The sequence below is a fragment of the Cimex lectularius genome, unplaced genomic scaffold (genome assembly GCF_000648675.2).
Source record: "Cimex lectularius strain Harlan isolate CLEC.00 unplaced genomic scaffold, Clec_2.1 scaffold64, whole genome shotgun sequence".
In the NCBI taxonomy this organism is placed as follows: domain Eukaryota; kingdom Metazoa; phylum Arthropoda; class Insecta; order Hemiptera; family Cimicidae; genus Cimex; species Cimex lectularius.
Window position 1 is genome coordinate 1,030,746 of NW_019392702.1, and position 24,962 is coordinate 1,055,707.

Below are 24,962 nucleotides of genomic sequence, written 5' to 3' on the forward strand. Positions count from 1 at the left end.
TCACAATAATGCTAGGGCCACATATTGCAATGCCTACCCTGTAAAAACTTAAGTTCTTAGGATATGAAACCTTACCGCACCCTCCATATTCACCCGACCTATCACCTACAGACTTCCTCTTTTTTAGGCATTGAGGGATTAAATTTGTAGAGAACAAAGCGCAGCATAGCCGAAAACGCCTTGTGAGTCGAAATAAAGATTTTATGTCAGCGGAATAAAAGCGCTTATTACACATTGGCAATGTATAGATTGTGAAGGAAAATATTTTGAATAAATTTTCTTTATTTTATAAAAATTAAAAATAGTTTTGACTGCCTTTTTAAAACCTGCATTATTTTTGCACCAGCCTAATAGTTTTGTTATTCAAGAGAGCTTTAAGCCCCAGAATTAAGTTCAATGTTTTTATTATTTTTAATATAAAAAATTAATTAATTATGTCTGATGTTTCAAGCTGCAGTTTTGTAATTACCTGATATTATGGAATCTTGAGGTCTCAATAGGTAGAAGGGTTTTAATATCAGCACTTCCGGAGAAAATACCTTCTAGATAAACCCATCTTCTCTGCACGTCGATCCAAACATCAAAGAGGGCATTGATCCTGTTTAGTTTTTCCTCCCATGTTATCGCTTCTTCTTCAAATACCTTTAAAGGATTGGCTCGATTTAGTAAAAGTTAAATATGAAAATATTCTTTCAGTACCTTGTAATAAGGAGAGAGTTTCATAGCAGCAACAGAATTAATGTGTTCTTTCACTTTAGTAAATAAATCATCCCAGCCCCTAATCAAACGACACTTGTTCTGATAGTTGATCAAATCCAAAACATAACTCTGCCAAGATTCTCGAACCTACCAGAAATTATTAATTTATATTATTACATTAATATTATTTTCAAATATAAAAAATATTACTTGTCTTAAGAATTCCTCCAGTGCCATTTCACCTTGGGCAGTTAAAATTATGTCCTTAACAATATTTTCATTAGCTTGGAGATCGACATCCCAGACCTGGCCCAATGAAACTTCAGACAGGACCCAGTTTACTCTCAATTTTCTCATCAACTGTCTCCAGTGTCTCTCTTTCAAAGCGTCGCTCTTTAATTCAATTATGAGCATGTTCACCTTGGAATAGCCTTGAAGAAGTTTCTTAACATACTCGTAACTCGAGTACTGCCTGACTCTTGCCGGTAGTTCTTTGAGTTGTTGGCTCAAGGTGTCTAGCTGTTGTCTCAGTTTCCTAGGCTGTACTGAAAGCCAAGGTTTCTCCCTCATCTCATCGATCTGTGTCCAGATCCTTGAGAGCTCGGACCAAACTTCTCTCAAATCCTGCATTTCTTCAAACATGACGAGAACTCGTTCTTCCGAGCTCGAGCTCGCTCCGGTGTATTGCAATTCGAGGGCTTCTTTTGCCTTGGCCACGTTGTCCCTTTCTTCTTTAAGCCGTGAGAATTTCGTCTCGAACTCTTGCAGCTGAATGAGGGCTTCATCTGGGCGGAGTTTCCCTTCGATTGGTTTAGAGTGTTCCCAATCGGATAAAAGTTCGTTCGTTCTTCCTTCGACGGCTTTGTCCTCTGCGACCATCTTTTGCTGTAAACTTAAAACCTGTGCTTGTATGGAGAGATCCTTGCGTTTGATGATTTCATTGAAAGCGCTCCATTCACCCTCGACATTATCAACATACAGCCAATTGTTAGGAAATTGAAATCTATGCCGCTCGAGTATCCTCTGCCCTTCTCGATAAACTTCAACCTATCAATTTTAATTAATTTATAATAAATTTTACAATTTAAATAATAATAACAAAAACCTGTTTCTGCCACGTCTTCATGTTACGCTTTAATGACTGTACGTATGTAATGAAACAAACAGCATCAGAAGTAGAAGCAGCTTCTATCGATTGTTTTTCCAGTTCGCTTCTTGACTATAATGAAATAGTAAACATTAGATTATAGACTTCCACCATTAACTAATTAAATTATTAATGATAACTGATTTACACATGCATGAACAAACACCCATGTATACAGAATTACTTCTCGTACCCACTGGAATTCCTCGTTTTATTTAATTTACAATAAATTGAAGAAGAAGAAAGAAGAAGAAAAATAACTTTATTCTGGGACTGGTGTCCCCTAAGAATAATTTACATGAACTAAATAAAGGAAAACTGATGTATTGGATCTTCTTGAGGTCATTTTAATGACCTAAAATGACCTCAAGAAGATCCAATACATCAGTTTAAACTACGGAAGACGATCAATGTCAACTAGAATTCTTCTTCGAACTTAAATAAAGGAAGTTCTTGAAGTAAAAAAAAAAAAAAAAAAAAAAAAAAATCTTGCCACAATGTATATCAATAAGGCAGGACAGAAGAAAAAAATACGAAAATATTAAACAAAAATAACAAATGTTAACGTGAGGTCTCTGCTTGGAGGGAGAGGAGGTGATTGTACAGGTGGGATTTAAAGGAGGAAAAGGAGGCAGCGTGACGAATAGAAAGGGGAAGGGAGGTCCAGAGTTTAGGGGCTCGGATCAGAAAGGATCTTTCGAAGGTACGGGTCGTATGTTGCGGAAGGATAAGATCGATTGGGGATGAGCGGGTCTTACGAGTGAGATGTGAGGAGTTGAATCGGAGGGATTGGATGATGTATGGAGGCCGACAAGTGTGGATGGACTGGAAAAGAAAGCAACCTAGAAAATACTGTGTACGGAAGGAGGGGAATAGCTAGGAAAGTTGGGAATACAACCCCGACACCCGGGATCCCCGTGGGGTGCCGTTCACAAATCTTATGCAACCATTCATAATACGCTTCAATCGTGCGTTCTCCCCCTCCGAGAGACCACCGTATGCCAAACACCTATAATCGAAGAAGGGAAGTATAAGGGAAGATACAAGGAGTTTGCAGGTGGAGAAAGGTAAGAGAAGCAGGACCGACGAAACAGGCAGAGGGAGGCAATGGAATGGTGGGAAATTTTGGAAATGTGAGAACCTTGGTTGTGGAAGTGTGAAATTTGGTTAGGTTTTGGTCAAAGACTACTAGGTTTTTAACCGAAGAGCAGAAGGGGATGGGATGGTTATTTAGCATGAGAGGTGGGATGCTGGGGAGGGAATTGAGGAGTTGCCTGGACTCGATAATTATGGCAGTGGATTTGGACAGATTGAAGACTAGGGAATTTTTATGGGCCCATTCGTTGATGGAGTCTTTTTGGATGTTGAGAGTGGCCAAGTGAAGATCAGAAGGGTGGAAGGATATGTATATTTGGGAGTCATCGACATATAGGTGATAGTTACAGGACTGGATGGAGTCGGGCAGATCATTGATATAAATGGGAAAAAAAATTGCTGTCAGGCCTTGAGAATATCCCACCCCAGGTGTTGGCACTCGGGTTGGCACCTGTCTTATCGATCTATCCACAGATCACCGGCTATCCGTTATCTACACACATGTACCTGTTCATATAATATAACGATTTTTTTCGAAGTCCTGATGAAGGCGATATATTCTGCCGAAAGCTCGACAAGAAAATAAATGTTGTTTCTGTCTTCTTGGCCTCATCCCCAATCTACCTTTAGGAAAGTATATTCTATCCACAGAGTTTGGGCAACAGGGACTATTTTATTTGCATTTCAGCCGCTAACGCCATTGGACTCAAACCCACTGACACTCACTCACTCTTAAATGCATTCTTTTCTATTTACATCCTATACACTCAATAGTGCGGTTGAATATTTGATATTCCTCCATCACTCCTCTACTAAACTAATTGAGGATTGATGAAATACTCAATGGCCAACAGCCCTCTCAAACTATACATTTATGCTAATTCAGCTGCACACAAAGAAACATAAAACATCCTCCGAGGGCCACCCATCAATAGCACCCTTGATACACGAGAACATGTCTGTCAATCTGGCCCACTGACACTGCCTTTTAATTAATTAAGTTTAATCATGTTTTTTCGTGAATTTTTAATGTCAGAAGGCCTGAATTTCTGATGGTCAGATCGGTAGGTAGGGACGTTCTGGCTTTAAGCACCTCGTATGATTTTTCTTTACCCAATTAAATTATTAGCTATGAAAGATTTTATTATTTGTGATTCATACCTTGGAAATGAGTGCATGGAAAGTAGACATGTCTGATCCTAGAAGTGCTCCAAATTTAGCAAGAATGTCTTTTTCTAATGAATCATACTTGAGAGCAACTTTGCTCTGCACTTTGGCATAGTCTATGACTATAGGGCCAAACTCTCGTTTTGTTTCAGAAGTGTCAAATGTCATTCGAGATTTCCTGTTGAATTTTAACAATAAATACATTTTACAAAAACATTAAAGATTTTCAAGCATACTTGACATCGCTAAGACATCTCATCCATATGGTGATGTCCTCCTTAAGTCTGCTGTAAAGCATATCGGACTGCAAATCCCAAAGCGATTGATATCTTAGCCATTCCGTGACATAATTAAACACCTTAAAATAAAAATAAATAAATTATAATAATAAAATAGTACAAATGTTTTTATATAAAGATGTAAGTGGACATTACCTCTTTAACTTTATGATCAATTGAATCGTAAGCATGAAGCAGAGGTTGACAGCTTTGTGGAAGTTTTGTTAGAAGATCTCTGTATGTTTGTGACATCGACATATCCAAACCGACCTACGAAGATATTATTTTCCTTTACACTGTACACATTCTTTAAATATTCTTTTTAGACTTGTTACAATGCATCAAAATTAAAATAATTATGTATACTCTGCCTGAATAATTTAATATAATTTTTTTTTTTTGGTACATATACTTATTAATTTCAGTCAGAGTAAAGGACATTTGCTACAACTGCTACATATTCTTAGGGCTTATAAAACACTTCTTTGGGCTGATTTTTATAGATTTGTTATACAATTTTATTAAATTTCCTCAATAATTTAGATTTGATTCCTTAAAAATGTAGATAAAATATCTAGGCAGTGCCTATTGGAAAATTATCAGAAATACTATTTTTTATAGCTTCAATGCAAATTATTTGAACATATCTTGAGCCACAGGTCTGATTTGAGACCCAGGCCATTTCTGTTAGCTATTAATCTTCTCCCATTTTCATGGATTCCCACTTTGAAGCAGATTTTAGATCCGGAGTGAAACCAGCTTTCATGCTAAAATATTCTGAAACTTTCAGGGTTTTGAACAGTCAAATCTCCAAAAATTTAAGAATTGTTCTCTTCATTTAATTTGCAAGTAATTTAATTTTTAAATAAATTATATTACAATGATAAATAATGGTAAATAAATAAAAAAATTATTTCTATTTTTCAGGTTTTTTAATTTTTTTAAATTAGTTTTGCTAATTTTTTTAAAATGAAGTCATACTAGTAAGAGTTGTGAAATGAAGAAGGTAAAAACGATGTAAAAAGTTATCTTTCAAATCTTCCATTCCCTTCTCTTGGAGAGCTTCTTGTTCAATAGTTATTTCCAATGGGGCAAGAAGTTAATCACTTTAGTGAAATAATAATTTAATAATAAAATTATTATTTATTATTTGATATAAATTATTATTACACTGTTTAAATAGTTTGTACTAATTAGTTTGTAAAACAGTTGGAACTTAGTGTGTTTTAAGTTTTTTATGAAAATATATTTACAGTAAATAATTTTTTTAAAGAAATTTACTTCTCACATAATGACAAAATAACTGATTGTTTAAGTTGCTGCATTATAAAAGAAAATTAGAAAAGCAAAATAATAACCATTAGAAATGTAAAATCAAAACAGGTTTTATGAAAATTGGAAACAAGGGGCTGCAAGGGTTATATAACAGGGGCATCGTCTGAGGCAGTTATCTCATACGAGATCCACTCACAAATGATAATTTAGACAAAAGATAGAATTTAAAAAAATGTTTTTACAGTACTGTTTTTTACAGTTGTACAAGTAAAATAGAGTAGATTGTTAAATAAAGAGAAAAACGAACCTGATATCGTGAAGATTGCAATCTTGTCTGACAAGTCACCACTGCTTGCCAAGAAAAGAGCTGCTGCATTATCAAAAATCGAGCTTCCTCCAAACTCGGATAAAGGTACATAATTTGGTTTGTGATCCTGACTTCGTGAGTTAGCACGCCAACCGATGGATCACCACCTGGCGCGTGAATAGGTTTTGCAGGCGCATCGGTGTCCATTGAAAGATCAATGCCCATGGCTTTGCCCTCGAGTGCATCTGTCCATGCTTCAATTCCGGCTTGTAGCCGGTTGCTCAAATTTTTTTCAACCTTAAAACATTTATATAAAATTACAGTGTTCTTAAATGTAACCATGTGTATCTCTCACAGCTTGATCCAACCGCGACACCCAAATAACAAGATTGCTGTATTGCTTCAGGGATAAATCGTCAATGGCTCGTTGGATTTTGGAAAGGATATCCGAAAAAGTATTTGCGGAGTAAGGGCAAGTCTCTAAAGACCTGAAAATGTATTTATGTTTTTATAGAAAATCTGTTATAATTAAAACCAATGCGATTACTTACCTTACATCAACATCAAGTTGCTCTTCGACAACTAAAAGATCCTCTACCTTCTCTTGGAAAATACAGACTTGCTCAGCAAACCTATGAACGTACTGCTCAAGTTTGTAGCTTTCCCAGACCAGTTGTATACCCTAAGCATATTAAGTATATAAATAGGATAATAACAGGGATAGTAAATATAGTAACCTCAAGATTTACCTCAGCAATTAACTGTTGCATTTCTCTTCGTAAACCAGCAACAAGAGGGATAATACTCGCTTTATCTTCAAGCTAAAATGAAAACATTTATAAAATACCCAACCAAAAAAAATTAAAATATTAATTCTCGAATGTTTTATACAAATTTGATGGGTTTTCTTTTAACTATTTGTAGAAAAAACATATCATGCAATAATTACATATATGTATCTGCTTAAGAGCATGCAACCATTTTTTCCTCCAAAAATTGATGTTTTTCATATTTCATTAATACAAATAAACATACAATGTAAATAAATTACAAATTGTATATTCATTTCAGACAATGTAAACCAACAAAAACATCAATTATTTAAAACAATTAACACAATTTATCAATTATGATGTGGCATAGTAGGTTAGATAATTATGCATTGCAAGCAAATTTGTGTACTAAAAGGGTAATGGTTATTTTCAAGCACATTGTGCTTTTCTCTAATTCATGGCAAGGTAAAATTACAGTAAAAAATAAAAATTAAAAATTAAAATACCATCACTAATCAGTTATGAAGCATATTTTTCACATATTAACTGTTCATTCAGCAAGCTTGACAGTAGTATTTTTCAATTTACCCATTTGCTCAGCCTAATAAAGAATAAATAACAGTGAGATTTTTTTTTGGAGGGGGGGAGAAGTGCTTCCATTTAATACTGAATTTTTTTTTTTTAAATATCTGTAATTTATTAAGGAGAGTAATTCGACAAAAGAGAATCTCGGAAATTGTGCCCGTTGCTCCCTCCTGAGCCATCACACAATCTAGGAGTGAAGTGGTGGAGTTCAGCATCCTACCTGGCAAAATCCAATTATCTATACCAGGAAAAATTCTGGAAAATCTAATTAAAACTAAAAACTAATTATTTAGGACTGACCTATAGTAAGTATAATCTCATTTGAAATAAACCAGCAAACCACCAGACAAGGAAAAAGCTAAATATGAATAGAATTATGTTAATATCCAATGGGTGTTTTTCGAAGATGGATAAAAACACTTTACAATGAATTTTTCACAGCAGGTTTCTAAAGACGTATGTACTATAAAAATGTATAAAACATTTCTGTAAGAAAATACACAAAATAAGAAAATTCTATGTTAGAAATTAACCTTTTTTAAAGGAAATAAGAGTCCGATTTTAATGTTTAATTAATTTAATTTAAAACATTTGGCAATTTCTTTAAAACAAATTATCAACCACGAAAATCGGTCTCTCCTAGGCTATGGGAAATATGATGTTGGAGCTTGCTAAGAATGTCAGTCACGCGGAATGTCATGTTCTTAACAATTGGAAAATTTTATGGGTCAAAAAATCGATTAATTTAAAGCCAAACAAAAAATTAAATGTAAAGGTCTCTAGAGGTGCTTAAACAGAATTTTGTATTAGTTTTCCGGAAAAAAAATTATGACCTAGCTACTTTAAAACAAAAATTTAGAAATGTTTTGGTTATTGATAAACTTTGACAGCTTTTATTATATTTTTATTGCAATCAAAATGCTGTAAAATGATATATTCATAAATGATTTGAGAAAACTGAACGGCAAAATAAAAATATTAAAAAACAGTAAAATACAACTTTTAATTTATTTATATTTTTTTGTGAAACCAGGGCCTATTCACAAGAAGTGTCTGATATTTTGGAGTGTAGAATTACCAAAAGAGGTTTGGTCCAACTCCGTGACCCACCAACCTGGTTGCCCCCTTGTCTGTCTCAACATTGCCAAGGACTGTAACACTACTATTGACATGAAAAAGTTCTTGGCAATGTTGGGGCTGAATCAATCTTCAAAGGAATTTGAAACCATCTATTAAAAAATTAATTATGCCAATGTGTAGAGATATTTAAGATCGCGTTGCCCAATTATCATCTTGAAATAGATCAAAAGCTTGGCAGTAACAATTGAATTTGTTTTTCATCCTGACCACATCGAGAGGAGATCCAGATTATTTGTTATGCCTAAAGGTTACAAGCAGGCCCATGATTCTAAAGCAAAAAAGGAATTGTCCACTAATCAATGTGCCCTATATTAAGCACCAATAATCTAAGTTTAACCCAAGAACAAGTTATCAGATGATAACAGAGCTCCTGTGGAGACCCAGGGTTCTAGGATATAAATATGTAGAACATGTCACTAAAAATATACTAAGAGGTACAGGCCTTCACTCTTACTGACGACATGCTGATGGTTTCAAGAAAGTATAACTTTGGATAAAACCAGTTTTCTTTCATAAAAATGCAAAGTTGTATGCATCTCTAGAAGACGAAGACTCCCATTAATGCTGCGACTTTCTTTTAATCATGTTTTTTATTGCTTTTTTGTGTCTGATGGCCAGATCTCAGTAGTAAAATAATAGAGATAATCAGTATTATTATAAATTATTCAAGCAATAATAATGATTATAATTTTCACATTCAGTAGAATCACACTTAAAGAGAATATTTGTTACCTGAATGAAGGATACTTCTCAAAGTAAGAACACAATAACATACCATGGAAATTTCAGATTCAAGTTGCTGTGATTTTTTAAAAACAAAATTTGTTAATAATGTATTTGATACATTTCAAAATTACTTGGGCTCGCAAGCTATATAATTCAAGGAGCAAAATTGCCTTGAAATAAAAGCATTAAATGAAAGCACACTCGTAAGATTAATTTCAATAATATTTACTTAAAAGTACAATACTTACTTATAATATAAGAGTTAAGCTGAGCATATATCAGGTTAAATTAAAAAATTCATTAATATGAAAACAGGGAGAAAGATTGGTGGAAGACAAATCTGGGAGGAAAGACTGTACATGAAGATGAAGAGAATTTACAGATTTTGATATTAACAGACGACCTATTTTCGAGCCACATCAAACAGATCAATTACAGATACAGCGTCTAATTTAATTGTTAACAAATCCAGCTTTAACATATATAACATTCTTCTTGTCACAGTATAACACTAATGTACTACCTTTTGCGTCGAACTAGGGATTGTTGCTGTCCTGTTCACAAGCTGTGATCAAAAGTCACAGTTAATTTTCGGAAACAAAATATTAGAACAGAATTTTTGTTAACAAAAACAAAAATGAACACAAAGACAAATTCATAAGTATGTGTACACACTCACATAATTTATAAAATTCACAAATCCTATGAGATTGGAATATCAAAACCAATGTGGTTCAAAAAGTTTTATAATGGAAGCAAAATTTAATTCAATAATGCACAAAATAAACGCACAAACAAAACACGTTATATTTCAAGCCTGAGTTTTAATGTTTAGAAAATGTATGAGTCCACTCACACTCAGCCAAGAAATGAACAATGTATTCTAATATAAATAAAAGCATTTAATGTTTTAAACAAACAAAAAAATTCTGACATAACTACAAATAAATAACAATATATAATAAAAAGTTACCTTTTCTAGAGTTCTTTCATACGTCCGGACACTCTCAATTAGAGATACTGCGAATGGATAGAGTTGATTCGCTTGATGTGCTTTATTAACAATGGCAAGAGGCACCCTGAATCCCAACGCCTTCAGATTCCTTACTTCTTTATAGAGGGTAATTATCTCAGGATGGAAATTGACCTACAGTTTCCATCAGAATGGTTAGTTAATTGCACAAAATTTTATGGAAAACAGCCAAATACAGACTTTAAGTTTAAGGACATTGCCCCTTCCAGTCCTTGATCTTGTGCTTTCGATGGCGAAAATCCGACCAGATACACTCAGATTCCTCTGTTGGACAACTCTTGACCACTCGTCAAATATTTCCTGGGTGTTGAGCTTCAAACGGAAACTGTCACCATCAGCCTTCAATGTTTGTCCTTCGATATGATTTTCCCATCCTTTACCTATTAATAAAATCATTTTTATATTTTCTTTCGTTAAAATGTATTAATACTTTTTTTGTTGAACCGGCACACAGGCACTACTGGGTCTGTCCTTCACTCGCGGGTTTTACTAGTCTTTCTTCTGAGTTAGTTTGTACCGGAGAAAGTTGTGAGATTGTTTTGTCTATTATGGTGGCTGCGATGTGTCTTGTTCGCTCTTGTATGTCCGTGGGTAGTAGTCCAATGGCTGTTTCTGTGTCGATTATGGCTTGTGTTATATAACGTTCTGTGTTGGTGGATTTTATGTTGTGTTTCAGTCCTTTTTGTAATAGTTTTGTTTCATTGGTGTTGAATTTTGTTTGCGTGAGGTTTATGAAGGTGCTGGCTGTCGTGTGTTGGGTGTTGGTGGGTTTGTGTTTACTGAGGTTTGTTAGTTTCTTTTTTAATTTTGTGTATTTTTGTTGAGTTACTGTTTTTGAGTTGTCCTGGGTGGTTTCGATGAAGTCTGTTAGTGATTCTGGGGGGAGTAGGTTGCTAATAGTCAAGTGTAGGTCTAGGAGTTCTTTGTTGAGTCTGTCCTTTTTGATGTATAGGGAGCGTATTTCTGTTTTTATCCATGTTATTTGTGCTTTCTTGATGGCCGTTGTTGCGGCGACTGTGTCAGTTTGTAATTTAAGTTTAGCGTAAGTCGGGGTTATATTGTTAGTGAGGGATTGTTTGTTAAACCAAATGTTAGCAATGGTGTTGTGTAGTTTGTTAGTTTTGTGTACATACCTTTTAAGTAACGTAGCCTGACTGGCTGAGTTATAGTAGATGATGGAGTTCGCCAACTCGCAGACCAAACCCCATCATCTACTAATACTTTTTTTATTAATAACTTTAATTTATTTTTATTGTTGAATAAGTAAAATAATATATTTTGTAGACAATCTAGTGTCATTATTATTAATGTTTTCAATATTTTCTACTCGAGAGTGAAAAAACCTCAAAATAATATAGGAAGTAAATTAATTATTATAGGGGAGAAAAAATCAACATTCAAACATGAACAATCAACACCAAATACCCAAAACATCTTCAACTCTTCTTAAATAAGTAGTAAGCTGCCTATCAATTTGTTTGACCCAAATTATAGATCCGCTGACTGGTGCAATATCTCTAATTGTGCTCATTTTATTCCCTTTGCTCTGAGTGTATTGGATCTGTAATTTAAAAATTTTATAAATTAAACAAAAATAATAAATTTACAAAATATTTTATAAGATATGCTTATAGCTATCACGCACAATATAATCATACATTTACTTGTAATGTAGGTGATCTAACTTTTTTTGTGTGTTGAGAATACCCGTAATAAAAAATTTTAAATAAAAAATTAAATGTGTGTCTGGACAAAAACTTTTTTTGCCTTAACAACTCACTTTGAATTTTTCATGAAGAGATTCTATATCATCTTTGACTCTTTGGATTAGTTGTGTCTGGTATTCTCTTATAGCTCCCCTGATATGCTGTCTTACAAAAAGAGCATTAAATCTCGAGAAAATCCTAAAAACGAACAGAAGAAAAAATTAATTAATGGACAAAGCAAAGTTGAAATTTAATATTCAATGTACCTGAACATTTCATTCGCATTTTTGGCTTGCCCCAATTGGTCCCGCAAATGAGCAGTAATTCTTGTTTCGACTTTATCAATCCTTTCTTCATACCTAGCGACAGCAGCTTCCCAAGCCTCTCCTCCTTCTCTTGACATATCGAGACAATCGACTTCTTTTACATTTTCATACGCCAAATTGACTTCCTAAGAGTTAATTTTACAATTAATATTCTCATTTTTAAGTAAGAAAAGAATTGTTTTATGAGAATATTTAACCTCAATAGCAGTTACGCTGGAAGATTCGAGTGATAAGAGGCCTCCAACTTTTCCACTCCCTTCGTTAATACCGTTCGCCTCTTGAGCTTGAAGGGCAGCGGGTCTCAAGACCCTGTCAATAACCATTCTAAGCTGTTCATGTTGGTGTCTGAAATTTTTCATGTGTTCCATCCTTGTCTGTAATTTCTTGTGGGACGGTGCGACTCTCCACACTATTTTCATTTGCTCTTCTCTCTTCTTTTTCGCTATATCTCTCAGGAGGCCCTGAAGCTTATCATATTCATCATCCCAAGTTGTGAAAACATTGCTGCACTGTTGCATCACTTTTTCAAACTCGTCGAACGGGATATGCATCAAACGTCTTGTACTGAGTACTTTTAGCAATTGGGACGTCAAATCCCTTGAAATCGCCTCGACGAGCCTCAAACCTCTTGCCATCGGATATTTAGTGTTCCGAATTTTCCTCAAATGGGTAAAAATCTGTTGAACAGCATACCGTATTCTATCTAACTCAGTCGCAGATAACAGATCATTTATTGGGAAATCTTTCATGAGAGGATTATAGTCATTTACTGTACTTAAAGCTGTTTTTAAACCTGCAAAAAAGATTTAAAACACATTGTTATACAGAAATTTCAATTTTCCACTTTACTGTGCATATTTGACATTCTTTCAACTGTGCTATGTATGTAATAAATAATTTTTATTGATTTACAAAGTTATTTTTTAACTAGTCATAAACCCATTTAAGTTGACTAAAACAATTAAAATTAAATGTGAAAGATTATAAATTACCTGTATCACTATCAAAACTGACTGTAGCATGAAAACGCTTTCCATGTTTTAAAATTTCCAAAGTTAAAATTACATCAATGTTTTCTCGTTTCTCTTGAATTCTATGAAGAGCTCTTTCTAAATTTAACCAAAATGAAATTTCTTGAAGCGCTGTTCCAGATGCTGGGTCTCTATCTAATTTTGTTACCTATAATATTTAAAATGTTAAGTTAAAATATAAATAACTAAATATATTTAAAAAATTAATGTTTGCCTTTTGAATTTCTTTGATCCAGCGGTTCACGCCATTTTGTAACTGGTTGAGAAAACTGGAGTCATCGACTTTATCGCCAAAATCGGACACCTTTGGCTTTCTACCTTCTTCGTGGCACTTTTTTATCACAGATGCAACAATAGGATGCACAGCTAATGAGATTTCAGGTATGTCAATGTTCTGTTGAAGGTGCAACAGGCCCATTTCCAATTCGTCGATCTTCTTTTCGACTGACGGGACCATTTTGTCGCCGTCTCGATCCGCTCGGCCCGATTCTTTGATGTAACTTTTGAAAAAGGGCGACATCCCCTTGCTGACAATTGAGTGCAGGCTTTCGTAAGCAGATCCTTCGCACAAATCAATTCTGTGAAGCTGAGAATGAATTGGCTTATCAGCTTCCATAATTGGCCCAGTCTTGATGAACAGAAGACTGAAAATTAATACACAAGAATAATAATCTAATTTTTTTGTCTATTTTTATTTGTAATGTATATTTGGCTTTTAAAAAATTCAGAAAGCTTATTGTGTTTTTTTTCTAAATCTAGAAAGAGATCAAGTAATTTTTAATTTTTATGCCTCAACAAATATTATGTTATAGTTTCTTAAAACCAGGTTAGGACAGTTAATGTAAATAAAATATTTAACAGAAGCTGTAAATATTATTGTTTAGGTAAATTAAAAAACTCTTTTAGTTCCAGCAGGTTTTAAAGAACTTTTTGAATTTACCTGAACAATAATATATAATGAGGTTCCATCAAAAAGAGGTACAAACCTTAAAAGAAACAAAGAAGCTGTAAATGCGACAGATATAACAACTACAGACACATTAAGATTCCCAATAAATTTTTATCCTTAATCAATACAGGATTTTCAAATCCTCAAAGTTCTGGATATTGTGAGATGTTGTCTACGGAGCAATGAACCCGAAATTTGGTCATTACCAACCATTTTTGATCTGCTTATCCTCGCTGTTTGATCTGTCAAAGACACATTTCACCATTTCTCCAATGAAAGAGGGTAGGCTGACCAAAAGTGATTGGTAACAATCAAATTTCAGTATTTAAATGTTCTAGATGTAAAAAAAAAATACCTGGTAGTTTTGGAAGTGCCAAAATGAACTGAATTGGCAATTGTGATTGACACTTGATCCTTATCATCATCTCCATCTGCTCCTTGGTCTGTATCATCATCTAAAATATATAAACAATTATATTTTTAAATGTATATATGAACAATCCTACCATTTTTGGGCTGTTAGATAAGTCTATAGTCTATCTACACAAAACAATAATCGAAGCTGCAGCAATGACAGTTTCACTGTTGCCCATCACTATTGGTTGTACAGTGAGGGCTTGCTCAGCACTTGGCAAATACATATTCACTATTTCCACACAAACTGCTGGTTAATAATGTATTATGTATACATAATCCACATGTGTGTTACATAGGCAAGCTATTTGGTGAATGCCAAGATGAACGTCTCGAGGCTTGGCAAATGTTCAGCAGCAATCGGCAATCAGTGAATACCGTATATCTGGAGCCACCTTTATTGAAAAATTGTTGTAAGAATGTATTTATTAGCATAAATGTTTAGTGTCAGAATGCCAATACACCACCCTCTATTAGATTAGTGTGCATAGGTCAATGGAAGGATAGGTAAACTTGGAAGAACTAAATAGAAACTCTATCCACCTACTTGAGTTGTTATAGGAACTGATATATTAACCCATTCACGAAAGGATATCATCTTCTCCGTTTAAAAAAAAAAATAACTTAAATAGTACACTGCTTCTAGGAACTTGAATCTAAAAGTGAAGAGATTAGAGGGGGGATATCACGCTCTCAGCACCTCACTTAAGGAACAATGATCATACTCTGATGCTCATTGTCATGAATGGGTTAACAATGAGTGAGAGTATGGATTATATTTAGATTAAAAATTACATCTGTTTGGAATTGAAATTACCACGTGTGAAAGTACCAAGGTATAGACCAAGTGTGGTTGACACATGGACACTTACTTTTAAATCATTCTAAACCGGCACTGGGTCACTATTTAGAAGATGGCACAATGCCAAAACACTTCCTAATAGGTCAACAAACTGTGATGAAGAGACTTACAGCCAGTTCAGCATGGGTTCACTGACTTGCAGATTAACACCCAGCAACAAAACTGACTTTTAAAGTTTGCAAATGTGTATCGTGTACAGATAAAGGTCTCAATATGTCTCACATAATTTGATAAGTGTCATTACTTGGTTCTATATAGTGAGCTTACAGGAATGGCACGCGACGAGAATTCTGCTTGAGTACAGCAGCAAGTATCTCAATTCATTGTTTTAATTTTTGTTCTTCAGTATGTTATAACACTCTCTTTGTGTTGAATGTAAAATGTGTTGTACGAGTAACGAATATGTACTAAATGTGAGTAAGGTTAATCAATACCCTATGAACACTTAATGTATAGAAACACAAACTGATGGATGATAAAGTAATGGTAGAAAATGCTTAGGTTAAAAACTCCATGTGCTGTCAATACCCCTAGGATGGAGGTCATAACTTTGGTTGGCAGACCTAGATGACACCCCAGACTGTCAACAAGATTGATAAGTTGTCTTATATTAAGTGTTTAAGTCTTGTGTGAAGTTTTCTAATTTATTGTTAGTTAAATTAGCAAAAGGCAAGCAGAAAATCTTCAAGTCAGTCCACTGCTAACTGGTTTTGTTGGTTGGCATATGTCCGATAATCATTGATGGTCTTGTCCATATATATGGCTGACACATGGACACTTACTTTTAAAGTTTGCATGTGTACAGAGCAAGGTCTCGATTTGTCCCATATAATCTGAAAAATGTCATTCCTTAAATCTTGTCAAACTTAAGTCCTTCCTAAAATGTGTTGCATTGGACACGAATGTGCGCTACATGTGTGATAGGGTCAATCAATACTCTATGAACTGTCTTTATGTATAGAATCACAAACTATATACAACAGGATGATAAAGGAATGGTAGGAAATGTTAAGGTTAAAAATTCCAGGTGGTGGAGTCTGAAATGTCCACGCTATCAATACCCATAGGATGTAGGTCATAACTTTGGTTGGCAGACCTAGATGACACCCCAGACTGTCCGTGTACTTAGCTTCGGTTGGCAGACATACAGTATAAGCTCAGACTGCCGACAGGAAGTATGTGATTGCTAATTTGTCTTTAGATGTCTTATATCAATTCCTTAGCAGTCTTGTGTGGCTTTTTTCTTATCAGATGAATTAACAAATGTAAAATGTGAAGAAAGTGTCCAAGTCTACTGCTAACTGGATTCATTGGTTGGTATACGTCCGATAATTATTGGCAGTGTGGTCCATATATATGGCTGACATATGGACACTTTCTTTTAAAGTTTGCAAATCTGTATTGTGTGCAGAGAAAGGTATCAATCTGTCCCATATGATCTGAAAAGTGTCATTCCTTGGATCCATACAATAAACTTGTACAAATGGCACCCCATCTTTAAGTTTTGTTCTTCAGTATCTAATCATTGCTTTTCATGGTTAATGTAAAATGAGTTTTACTGGTTAGGAATGTGTGCCAAATGTGTGATAAGGTCAATCAACACTTTAGGAACTCTTTTTTCATATAGAAACACAAACAATATACTATAAATATATCGCCTATAACTATATCTATAAAAGTGTGCTGGAGTGTAAAATGACCATGTTGGCAATACTCCTAGGATGTAGGATGTAATTTGGTTGGCAGACCTAGGTATAACACCAGACGGCCAACAGGAATTACATGATTGCTAGTTTGTCATACATCAAATGTTTAAGTCTTGTGTGGTATTGTAAGTTTTTGTCAGTTGAATTTACAAAGGGCAAAATCTCTTAAGTCCACTGCTAACCGTATAGTCTGTTGGCAGAAGTGTGATAAGTATTGGACGTGCTGAAGAATGTAGGAGAACAAAATCTGAATACTAATTAGCTGCACCCTTCTCCCACATATGAAAGCACAGTTGGAATTGTTTTTTTCTCGTGAGAAAAAAGGGGACCGTGTGAATTTTTTTCGCTAAAGACAAACCGTAAAATCGCCGCCTACGGATTAGGAACGTGTTTCAGACAAGACAAGACATGAAGCAGCCGGCTTTTTTAAATAAATATTATTTGTATATATTAAAGATGCGTCCAATTGTTATTAGACGTCAGGTTCAAGGCGGTTAGAGGGAAATTGGGAAATGTACCTTTGGCCGAAGTTTTCTGAACGACGAGCGTAGGTATTTGGGCATCTCCTAAGAATTTCTTGACGCAGTCCAAATTGTCCACGTCTTGCAACGCCTGGTCGAGGGCCGAAGGAGAGTAAATCCCTCCTAAAAGATTCAATTTGATGTTTTCCTTCAGGTAGACGATAAATTCGGTCAGATCCGTTATCGAGACCGGCTGTTCCTCCGGTGGAGGGTCGCTCGAGTCCAACGAATCGCCCATCTTCAAGCCTATTTCTCCGAAAGAAAGACGACAAAACTCGAGCCAGAGTTAAACCATCCGGTCGATTTTTTCCCTTTTTTACTAAGAAAAACTGGAAAAAAATAGGAAAAGCCGATCTCGGAAACCTATGAGCCAGACGAGGAATGGCTGCAGTGTAGTTTGCCAGTGACTCACCCACACGATTACCAACTTAAATCTGACGGCACGACTTCGCTCTTTGCCTTTAAATAACATTAAATTAGATTTATTTTATAATAAAAAACAACTATTTTATCAAGCGTTAAGATATTTTATAATAAATAGTATAAATGATGTTTATGAGTTATCAGCGGCCCTTCCGCCAACATTAGAATCTGGCACGAGAGGCTTCCATAAGAACTATTTCATTTTACCCCTTTAGCTTTAAATTAAAACTACAAAACACAAAAATAGTCTCCTATATCATTTAAACCATTTAAAAATATTTTCATAAGTAAAATTATAGAAACTATGTTAAATCTAAGAAAAAAACTACTTTTTGTCTTTATTTATTTTTTCATAAAATAAACAATGAAAATATGAACACTGCAAGCCCAAATAACAATTTATTTACGAACTAAAGCATTTTGTCCTTTTAAAAATAATCTTTCGCAATTTTTCCTTAAAAATCTCCTGAGATCCTCACTTCATTCAGTTTGTTACTATTGTCAAACTAGACTTCTTTAAAATACGAGATTTACTCTTCGCCTCAAAATAACAACTTTAAAATAGATTTATTTTATAATCACAAAACATCTTTTTTATCAATCTTTACGACATTTTTTAATAAATAGGATAATTGATGTTTTATCACTTATCACCGGCCCTTCTGTCAATTTTCGAATCTGGCGCGGGAAGCTTCCATAAAAACTATTTTATTTTATCCATTTAGCTCTAAATTAAAACTAAAAACACTAAAATCTGTCTCCTATATCATTTAAAAATGTTTCCATAAATATAATTATACAAGCTATAAAAAAAAAAAAAAAAAAAAAAAAACATATTTTTGCCATTGTTTATTTTTTCGTCAAAGAAACAATGAAAATATAAATACTGTAAGCCCAAATAACAATTTATTTATGAACTAAAACATTTTGTCTTTTTAAAAATAATCTTTCGCAATTTTTCTTTAAAAATATCCTGAAATCCTCATTTCATTCAGTTTGTTACTATTGTCAAACCAAACATCTTTAAAATACGAGATTTTACTCTTCGCCTTGAAATAACAACATTAAAATAGATTTATTTTATAATTTAAAAAAAAACTTTTTTATCAATCGTTACGATGTTTTATAATAAATAGTATAATTGATGTTTTATCAGTTATCAGCGGCCCTCCCGTCAATTTTCGAATCTGGCGCGGGAGGCTTCCATAAGAACTATTTTATTGTTCCCATTTAGCCCTAAATTAAAACTAAAAAACACTAAAATCGGTCTCCTATATCATTTAAATCATTTTAAAATATTTTCATAAATAAAACAAATTAAAAATTTTTTGAAAAAAGTTAAAATGTTTGCTGATGTGATTGTAAAACCTATGTTAAATCTGAAAAAAAAATATTCTTAGCCTTTTGTTTAATTTTTCGTCCAAAAAACAACGAAAATATAAATACTGCATGCCTAAATAACGATTTATTTATGCAGTAAAACATTTTGACCATTTAAAAATAAAATTTCGCAATTTTTCTTGAAAAATTCCTGAAATCCTCACTTCATTCAGTTCTGTACTGATACCAAACTAGACATTTTTAAAATATGAAATTTTACCCTGTAAAACAATAAACAAATAATAATCAATTAACCCTTTCAATTAATCTATATTTTTTATATCTGTACCAATTTTGTATTTTTGTATAAAATGATCTAATTATGATGAATAGATTTCAAATTGAAAATTGCAATGGCACCCATTTCTAAATGTTTATATAAGGGACAATTATTCTTTTTTTTTTTCTTCTTCTTCTCCAAAAGTTAACCTCAATAAGTATCACAAGGAGAATTTTAATTTCTTTCTTTCTTCTCCTGCTTTCTTGAATGTCTTTGAAAAGCCCTTTTAACGAAGGCCCCACGTACAAAAGGGTCTACGATAAAAATGACTTGATCATACAAGCAATGTTGAACGCTGGTTTGGAAGAATTGATCACCAATGGCTTCTATATGGAAGAAGTCCGCGACGGAAACAGCAAAGTTAAAGGTGAAAAGATTAACGCAAAACCAAATGTTATTTATAAAGAAATCAAAGGGAGACCTCCTGTCAAGAAACCTGCGGAACTGGCCTGTCCTGCGGAGCCAAGGGAGACTTCCGATGAGACGAGAGAATTTAACAAAATACTTGCTGAACTTTATCAAATGGAAGAAGACCTCAAAATTAAAACAGAAAATATTTAAGCTGTATTAAGCAGAGTATGTAACAATAATGTAATAGTGTGATTAATTTTAAAATATAAATATAGTTTATAGTTTTTATAATATTTGTTCTTTATCTGACTACATAAAATTTTTATGTTCTCTTGTTACAATGCTCAATAAAGCCAGCCAGAAAGTCTGAAAATTTTAACAATTTTACACCAAAACTATTTAATATATAAAATCCATAAAAGTTATAATTTTGAAATAAATGATATATTCTGGCATTTTATTAGCAATTTTTTTAAGAAGTTAATTATTCAGGTAAAAAAAACAATCTGTGGTTGTACAGTCTGTAAATGTATGGTATTTAACTAAATATGGATTGGTTCTATTTTTTATACTGCTTCTAGCAACTGTGTTAAAATAGCATGGTGACAATTTATTATTCCTATATATATCTGGCAAGGCAAAAATATAAATTTGATATGCTCAAATAATTTCATTTGCTAATTGCTGACTTTTATAAGCCTAAATCTACATGTGACATGTATACGAGAACAGAGTTGGGCCTGTCATTCTCGCAGCTCGCTGGCAATTCCAGCTTATGCGTAATTTAAAATAAATTACCGGCAGGCACTGAGAATCACTAACCTTAGGAGTTGGCAATCAAAGTCAGACCTCAGTCCTATCTGATGGAGGTTGGGATCCAGGAGCTATCAACAGATAGGTCATTTCAGCCACTAAAGCAATCAATCTCCAAATCCAAACTCACACTCTCACTACCAAATACATTCTTTCCTATACCTTTACCATACCTTTCACTCAGTTAGGGTAGTATGTTTCTATGATGCAGTTGGCTCTTGACAAGTTGAAACGCAAGGAACTGCAAAAATAATTCGAATTATCAAGATGTTTGAATTATCAAGAGGAAAGAAAAAAATGATTAAGAATTGATATGCATTTTTCCATATTGCCCTGGCATCCTTTTTTAAATGATTTTCCAAATCAACCAGCGTTCAGAACATATTGACAAAACACTGACCACCGAACATAACAAACTGGAGAAAAGTCGAAGAAACTTTAGCTGTAAGAAAGTAAACTATATTTGGCAATTTAGAGGAATGATTAAAAGAAAAAGTTTGAATTATAAAGAGGGGAAGTGGCTCCATTTTGATTTATAGGTGCTCTTTCTCCCCTCTCATGAAAATTGTTTCTTAATACCAAAGTGACCCTCAGAGTTCATATTATCAAGAAATTCAAATTATCAAATTTTGAATTAACAAGAGTCAACTATATTATATAATTAATCTAATTGAGGGTTGATGGGGTATTCAATATTCCATTCACGCTAATAAATACATTCAGTCTCAATATACACAATGAAACATAAAATGAGATATATAGAAAGGCCTATATACAGTAAAATAATCCCGTTTCTTCTAAAAATCAAAACCGGGGACCCAAATTGCACAATTCTCATATCACCACTCATTCCTAAATGCTCTCTACATGCCAAGGAGTGGCAACACTTCACTTAATTGGGACACATTGAGCAATCTTTCTCTAAATGTCGATGCACGTTTTGTCCCAAAATTAACCGTCTGTGTAAACCTTGCATAGCCTATTCTTAATCAGGTGAGGATGACCCGCTTTTTCTTTGGCCAATGCATAAAGCAAGGTCAGAAAAAAAAAAAAAAAAAAAAAAAAAAAAAAGGATGACCCGCTTCTACAAACATGCTCTTGATATGTAAGAGATTTTCTGCCGATCCGGCCCACCAACACTGCCGCTTTCTTTTAATCTTAATGTTTGTTGCATTTTTAGCATAAGAGATAAACAGTGGTTAAGTCCCAGCCTTAGGCACCTTGTCCGCTAAAGAATTTCATTTATTTATGAGTATGTGTTTTTGTGTCTGTATAACACTCATTTGTTATTTTTGTTTATTTGGTCATAGGTAAACTACCAACAAAAATCTTTTTTTTTGTAAAGATTTAAGTTCGTAAATTTAGGTTTACTTTAGTTTCTAACTTAGCCTAAACTAAGTCAGTGGATCATAATAGCATACATTGTGTCATAAAAATAAACAATTGCTGGTTATTTTGGTATGGCCCCAGCATTCAGTTCAATTGTAAGAAGAGTTAGTCATGTTTCTGAAACAATTTAACAACTACATTATGAATATAAAGTTTTATTTTACACCTTCACAATCTACAACTAAAATAAATTATATTAATATAGTGACAGGAAGTTTTGATAAGAGAAAATAAATTTTTAAATTTTAATTTGTTCACAATGTTTTTTTATAAGCATACAAAATTATGGTTTAAAATTATTTACAGTTAAAAAAAAGCTATTTCTTAAACAAATAAAAAAATAATAATAATCATGCTGACTGGCATTCAAATTAAATAAACTAATTAAAGTATTTTTAATTTACTTATCATATACCTAAGCATGGACATAATAATGATAATTTATGTCAGTATGGGATGGCATAAACGTGTAGACATTTTGTGTAGGCAACTTGTGCTATATTAAGTGCTAACAGAAAAAAAATTAACAAAAGTACAATACATTTTTTTGAACTTAACCTATTACAGATAATAAATTTTATGTGTCTATTTCCCAAAAACAATTACTCATGCGACAATGTGAATAATTTTGGTTTCCACAATGATAAAATAATATAATTCATGATTGTACAATTTAATTGTGGTGTAAATATTCAATATGTTTAATCACAGGGCTAACCTAAATGTTAGCATATAGTACACAGGAATTCACAATAAATTTATGAAGAGTTACTATATTATTTAAATAAATCTGTTTGTTTTGTTTGTCTGTCTGGATAAATGATGAAAATCTCTGCATTGCACACTTAGGATAAAATGAGGATTGTGCAAGAAAGGCCTTTTTGGTTAGAATGCCAATTACATTTTTAGGTGCCAAGTTTTTTTTAAAAAAATTTCTATCTTGAGGTGTTTTTCAGAGTAGAATTGATTTTGTAATCTGATGTCACAATCCATTCTTGGGGAGAAGGCTTACTGTTTGCTCTAGTGTATCTGGTACTAATAATATCTGGTAATATTTTTTACTTGCTGTAATTTATTAATATACAGATTGGCATCAAAAATAAACTTTCAAAAGAAGAGAAATGGAGGTAAGAGGAAATGAAAAAAATTGCCTACCAGGGGAAACAAAGAATTCCATAGGCACAGGGAATACTGTGAAAATGTTGTGAGAAAGACATACTAGGTCCATCTATACTCGATGGATTTTGATATTACTCAAACGCATTTGAACTTTGTGCCATCTTCAGTGAGAAATTCACTATAGATGGATTCAGTGTGGTTCAACATGTGTTCACTATCAGACGCCCACCATCAACTTTAAGGAAGAATGTTTTCATAAATTTAAAACTTCAGATTAATGAAAAATTTTAATCAATTTTTAGATGGGAGCAGGAGTACAACAGGGCAGTGTGCTAAGCTCAATCCTGTACCTCATGTACAACTTCAGATATCCCCACTACCTCCTCCTAGCATCCTTTGCCAACAACATTGCTGTGTTGTCCTCTGATCCTGATCTTGCAATTGCTTGGAGAACTAAAAAGCCTAAATGGACACTAGCAATTTTTCCCTGTAATTTCAAACTTGTTTGTAGCTAATTAATGCTTTTGATAATAATTTTGTTTTGCTTTAGAAAAAACACTTAAGTTCTTAGAGAGATAACATTTCAACATCACAAAAGTTCATCCTTTATGCTAAACTTCGAAATATTCTGTTTTTCTATTCTACAAATAAATTTAATTAAAAATAATAACATGGGAGTGAAGTGATGATGGGCTAATTTTAGTAAAATAGGTTTAAGAACAAAATAACTCGGCCCTGTTGTCCAGTGAATTTTTTGAAAACTTTAGAATTCAACATTTGCATCAAAGGCCCTACTTGCATGGATCTCCTCATGACTAATACAACAATAAATTAATATAAATATTTGATTTTGTAAGTGAATTATCATGTTTATTTTAAAGTAAAAACTGTTAACTTCACTGGTATTTCAGATGTTTTTGATGACAATATGGATTAATTAGAAATGTTTCTTTTAAAAATAATCGAACAGTGAAGTATTTACATATTTCGGTTGTTATATCAAAGTTACAATTACTGCTATAGTATATAAGTGAAAAAATATTTTTTCTTTTGCCATGTGATGGCCACAAAGTTTTAAAATTGACTGTGTGGTTAGATTATGGAATGTTTCATTATTTTTTTCCATTTACACTTTGTTAAAGGCCCACTAAGAGAATATTTGTGCAGATATGTAGATTTTTTTAAACAAATCTTGTTGGGATTTTTGCGGCTATCACACCAAAGAAACAGGTAGAAGAAGACAAAAGACTTGGATCTGGACGAGTTTGTAGTTTTCCTTATGATTGTCTCTTCACTTTGCAGGATCGCATATTGATCATTGTGTCAGTAATTCTCTCTGTCTGTCTGTTCTCTCTCTCTCTCTCTCTCTCTCTCTCTCTCACTCTCTCACCCTCTCTCGCTCTCTCTTTTTTTCACTTTCCTCCTATTTCACACTCATTTACTCTCACTCCCTATGACATACAATTA

General features: G+C 33.4%; 1 protein-coding gene across 2 annotated transcripts in view; it reads right to left on the minus strand.

Annotated features, from left to right (window-relative positions):
• Positions 1–18,142, minus strand: part of LOC106672481 (dynein heavy chain, cytoplasmic) — a 41,723-nt gene extending 23,581 nt beyond the window's left edge. The window contains exons 1-22 of one of the 2 annotated variants that reach the window (XM_024226197.1): positions 17,738–18,142; positions 14,593–14,692; positions 13,503–13,932; positions 13,250–13,436; positions 12,455–13,050; positions 12,198–12,382; positions 12,006–12,129; positions 11,651–11,786; positions 10,406–10,605; positions 10,166–10,339; positions 9,716–9,757; positions 6,718–6,789; positions 6,520–6,650; positions 6,324–6,456; positions 5,969–6,265; positions 4,543–4,656; positions 4,345–4,466; positions 4,103–4,286; positions 1,805–1,918; positions 910–1,746; positions 700–846; positions 470–642 (exon numbers count right to left, since the gene is read on the minus strand). In XM_024226197.1, the coding sequence (XP_024081965.1) occupies positions 470–642; positions 700–846; positions 910–1,746; positions 1,805–1,918; positions 4,103–4,286; positions 4,345–4,466; positions 4,543–4,656; positions 5,969–6,265; positions 6,324–6,456; positions 6,520–6,650; positions 6,718–6,789; positions 9,716–9,757; positions 10,166–10,339; positions 10,406–10,605; positions 11,651–11,786; positions 12,006–12,129; positions 12,198–12,382; positions 12,455–13,050; positions 13,250–13,436; positions 13,503–13,932; positions 14,593–14,692; positions 17,738–17,978 (4,739 nt within the window). In that variant the 5' untranslated portion in view covers positions 17,979–18,142. The remainder of the gene's footprint in view (positions 1–469; positions 643–699; positions 847–909; positions 1,747–1,804; positions 1,919–4,102; positions 4,287–4,344; positions 4,467–4,542; positions 4,657–5,968; positions 6,266–6,323; positions 6,457–6,519; positions 6,651–6,717; positions 6,790–9,715; positions 9,758–10,165; positions 10,340–10,405; positions 10,606–11,650; positions 11,787–12,005; positions 12,130–12,197; positions 12,383–12,454; positions 13,051–13,249; positions 13,437–13,502; positions 13,933–14,592; positions 14,693–17,737) is intronic. The other variant, XM_014403943.2, reaches the window with a different exon arrangement.
• Between the last annotated feature and the right edge of the window lie 6,820 nt (positions 18,143–24,962).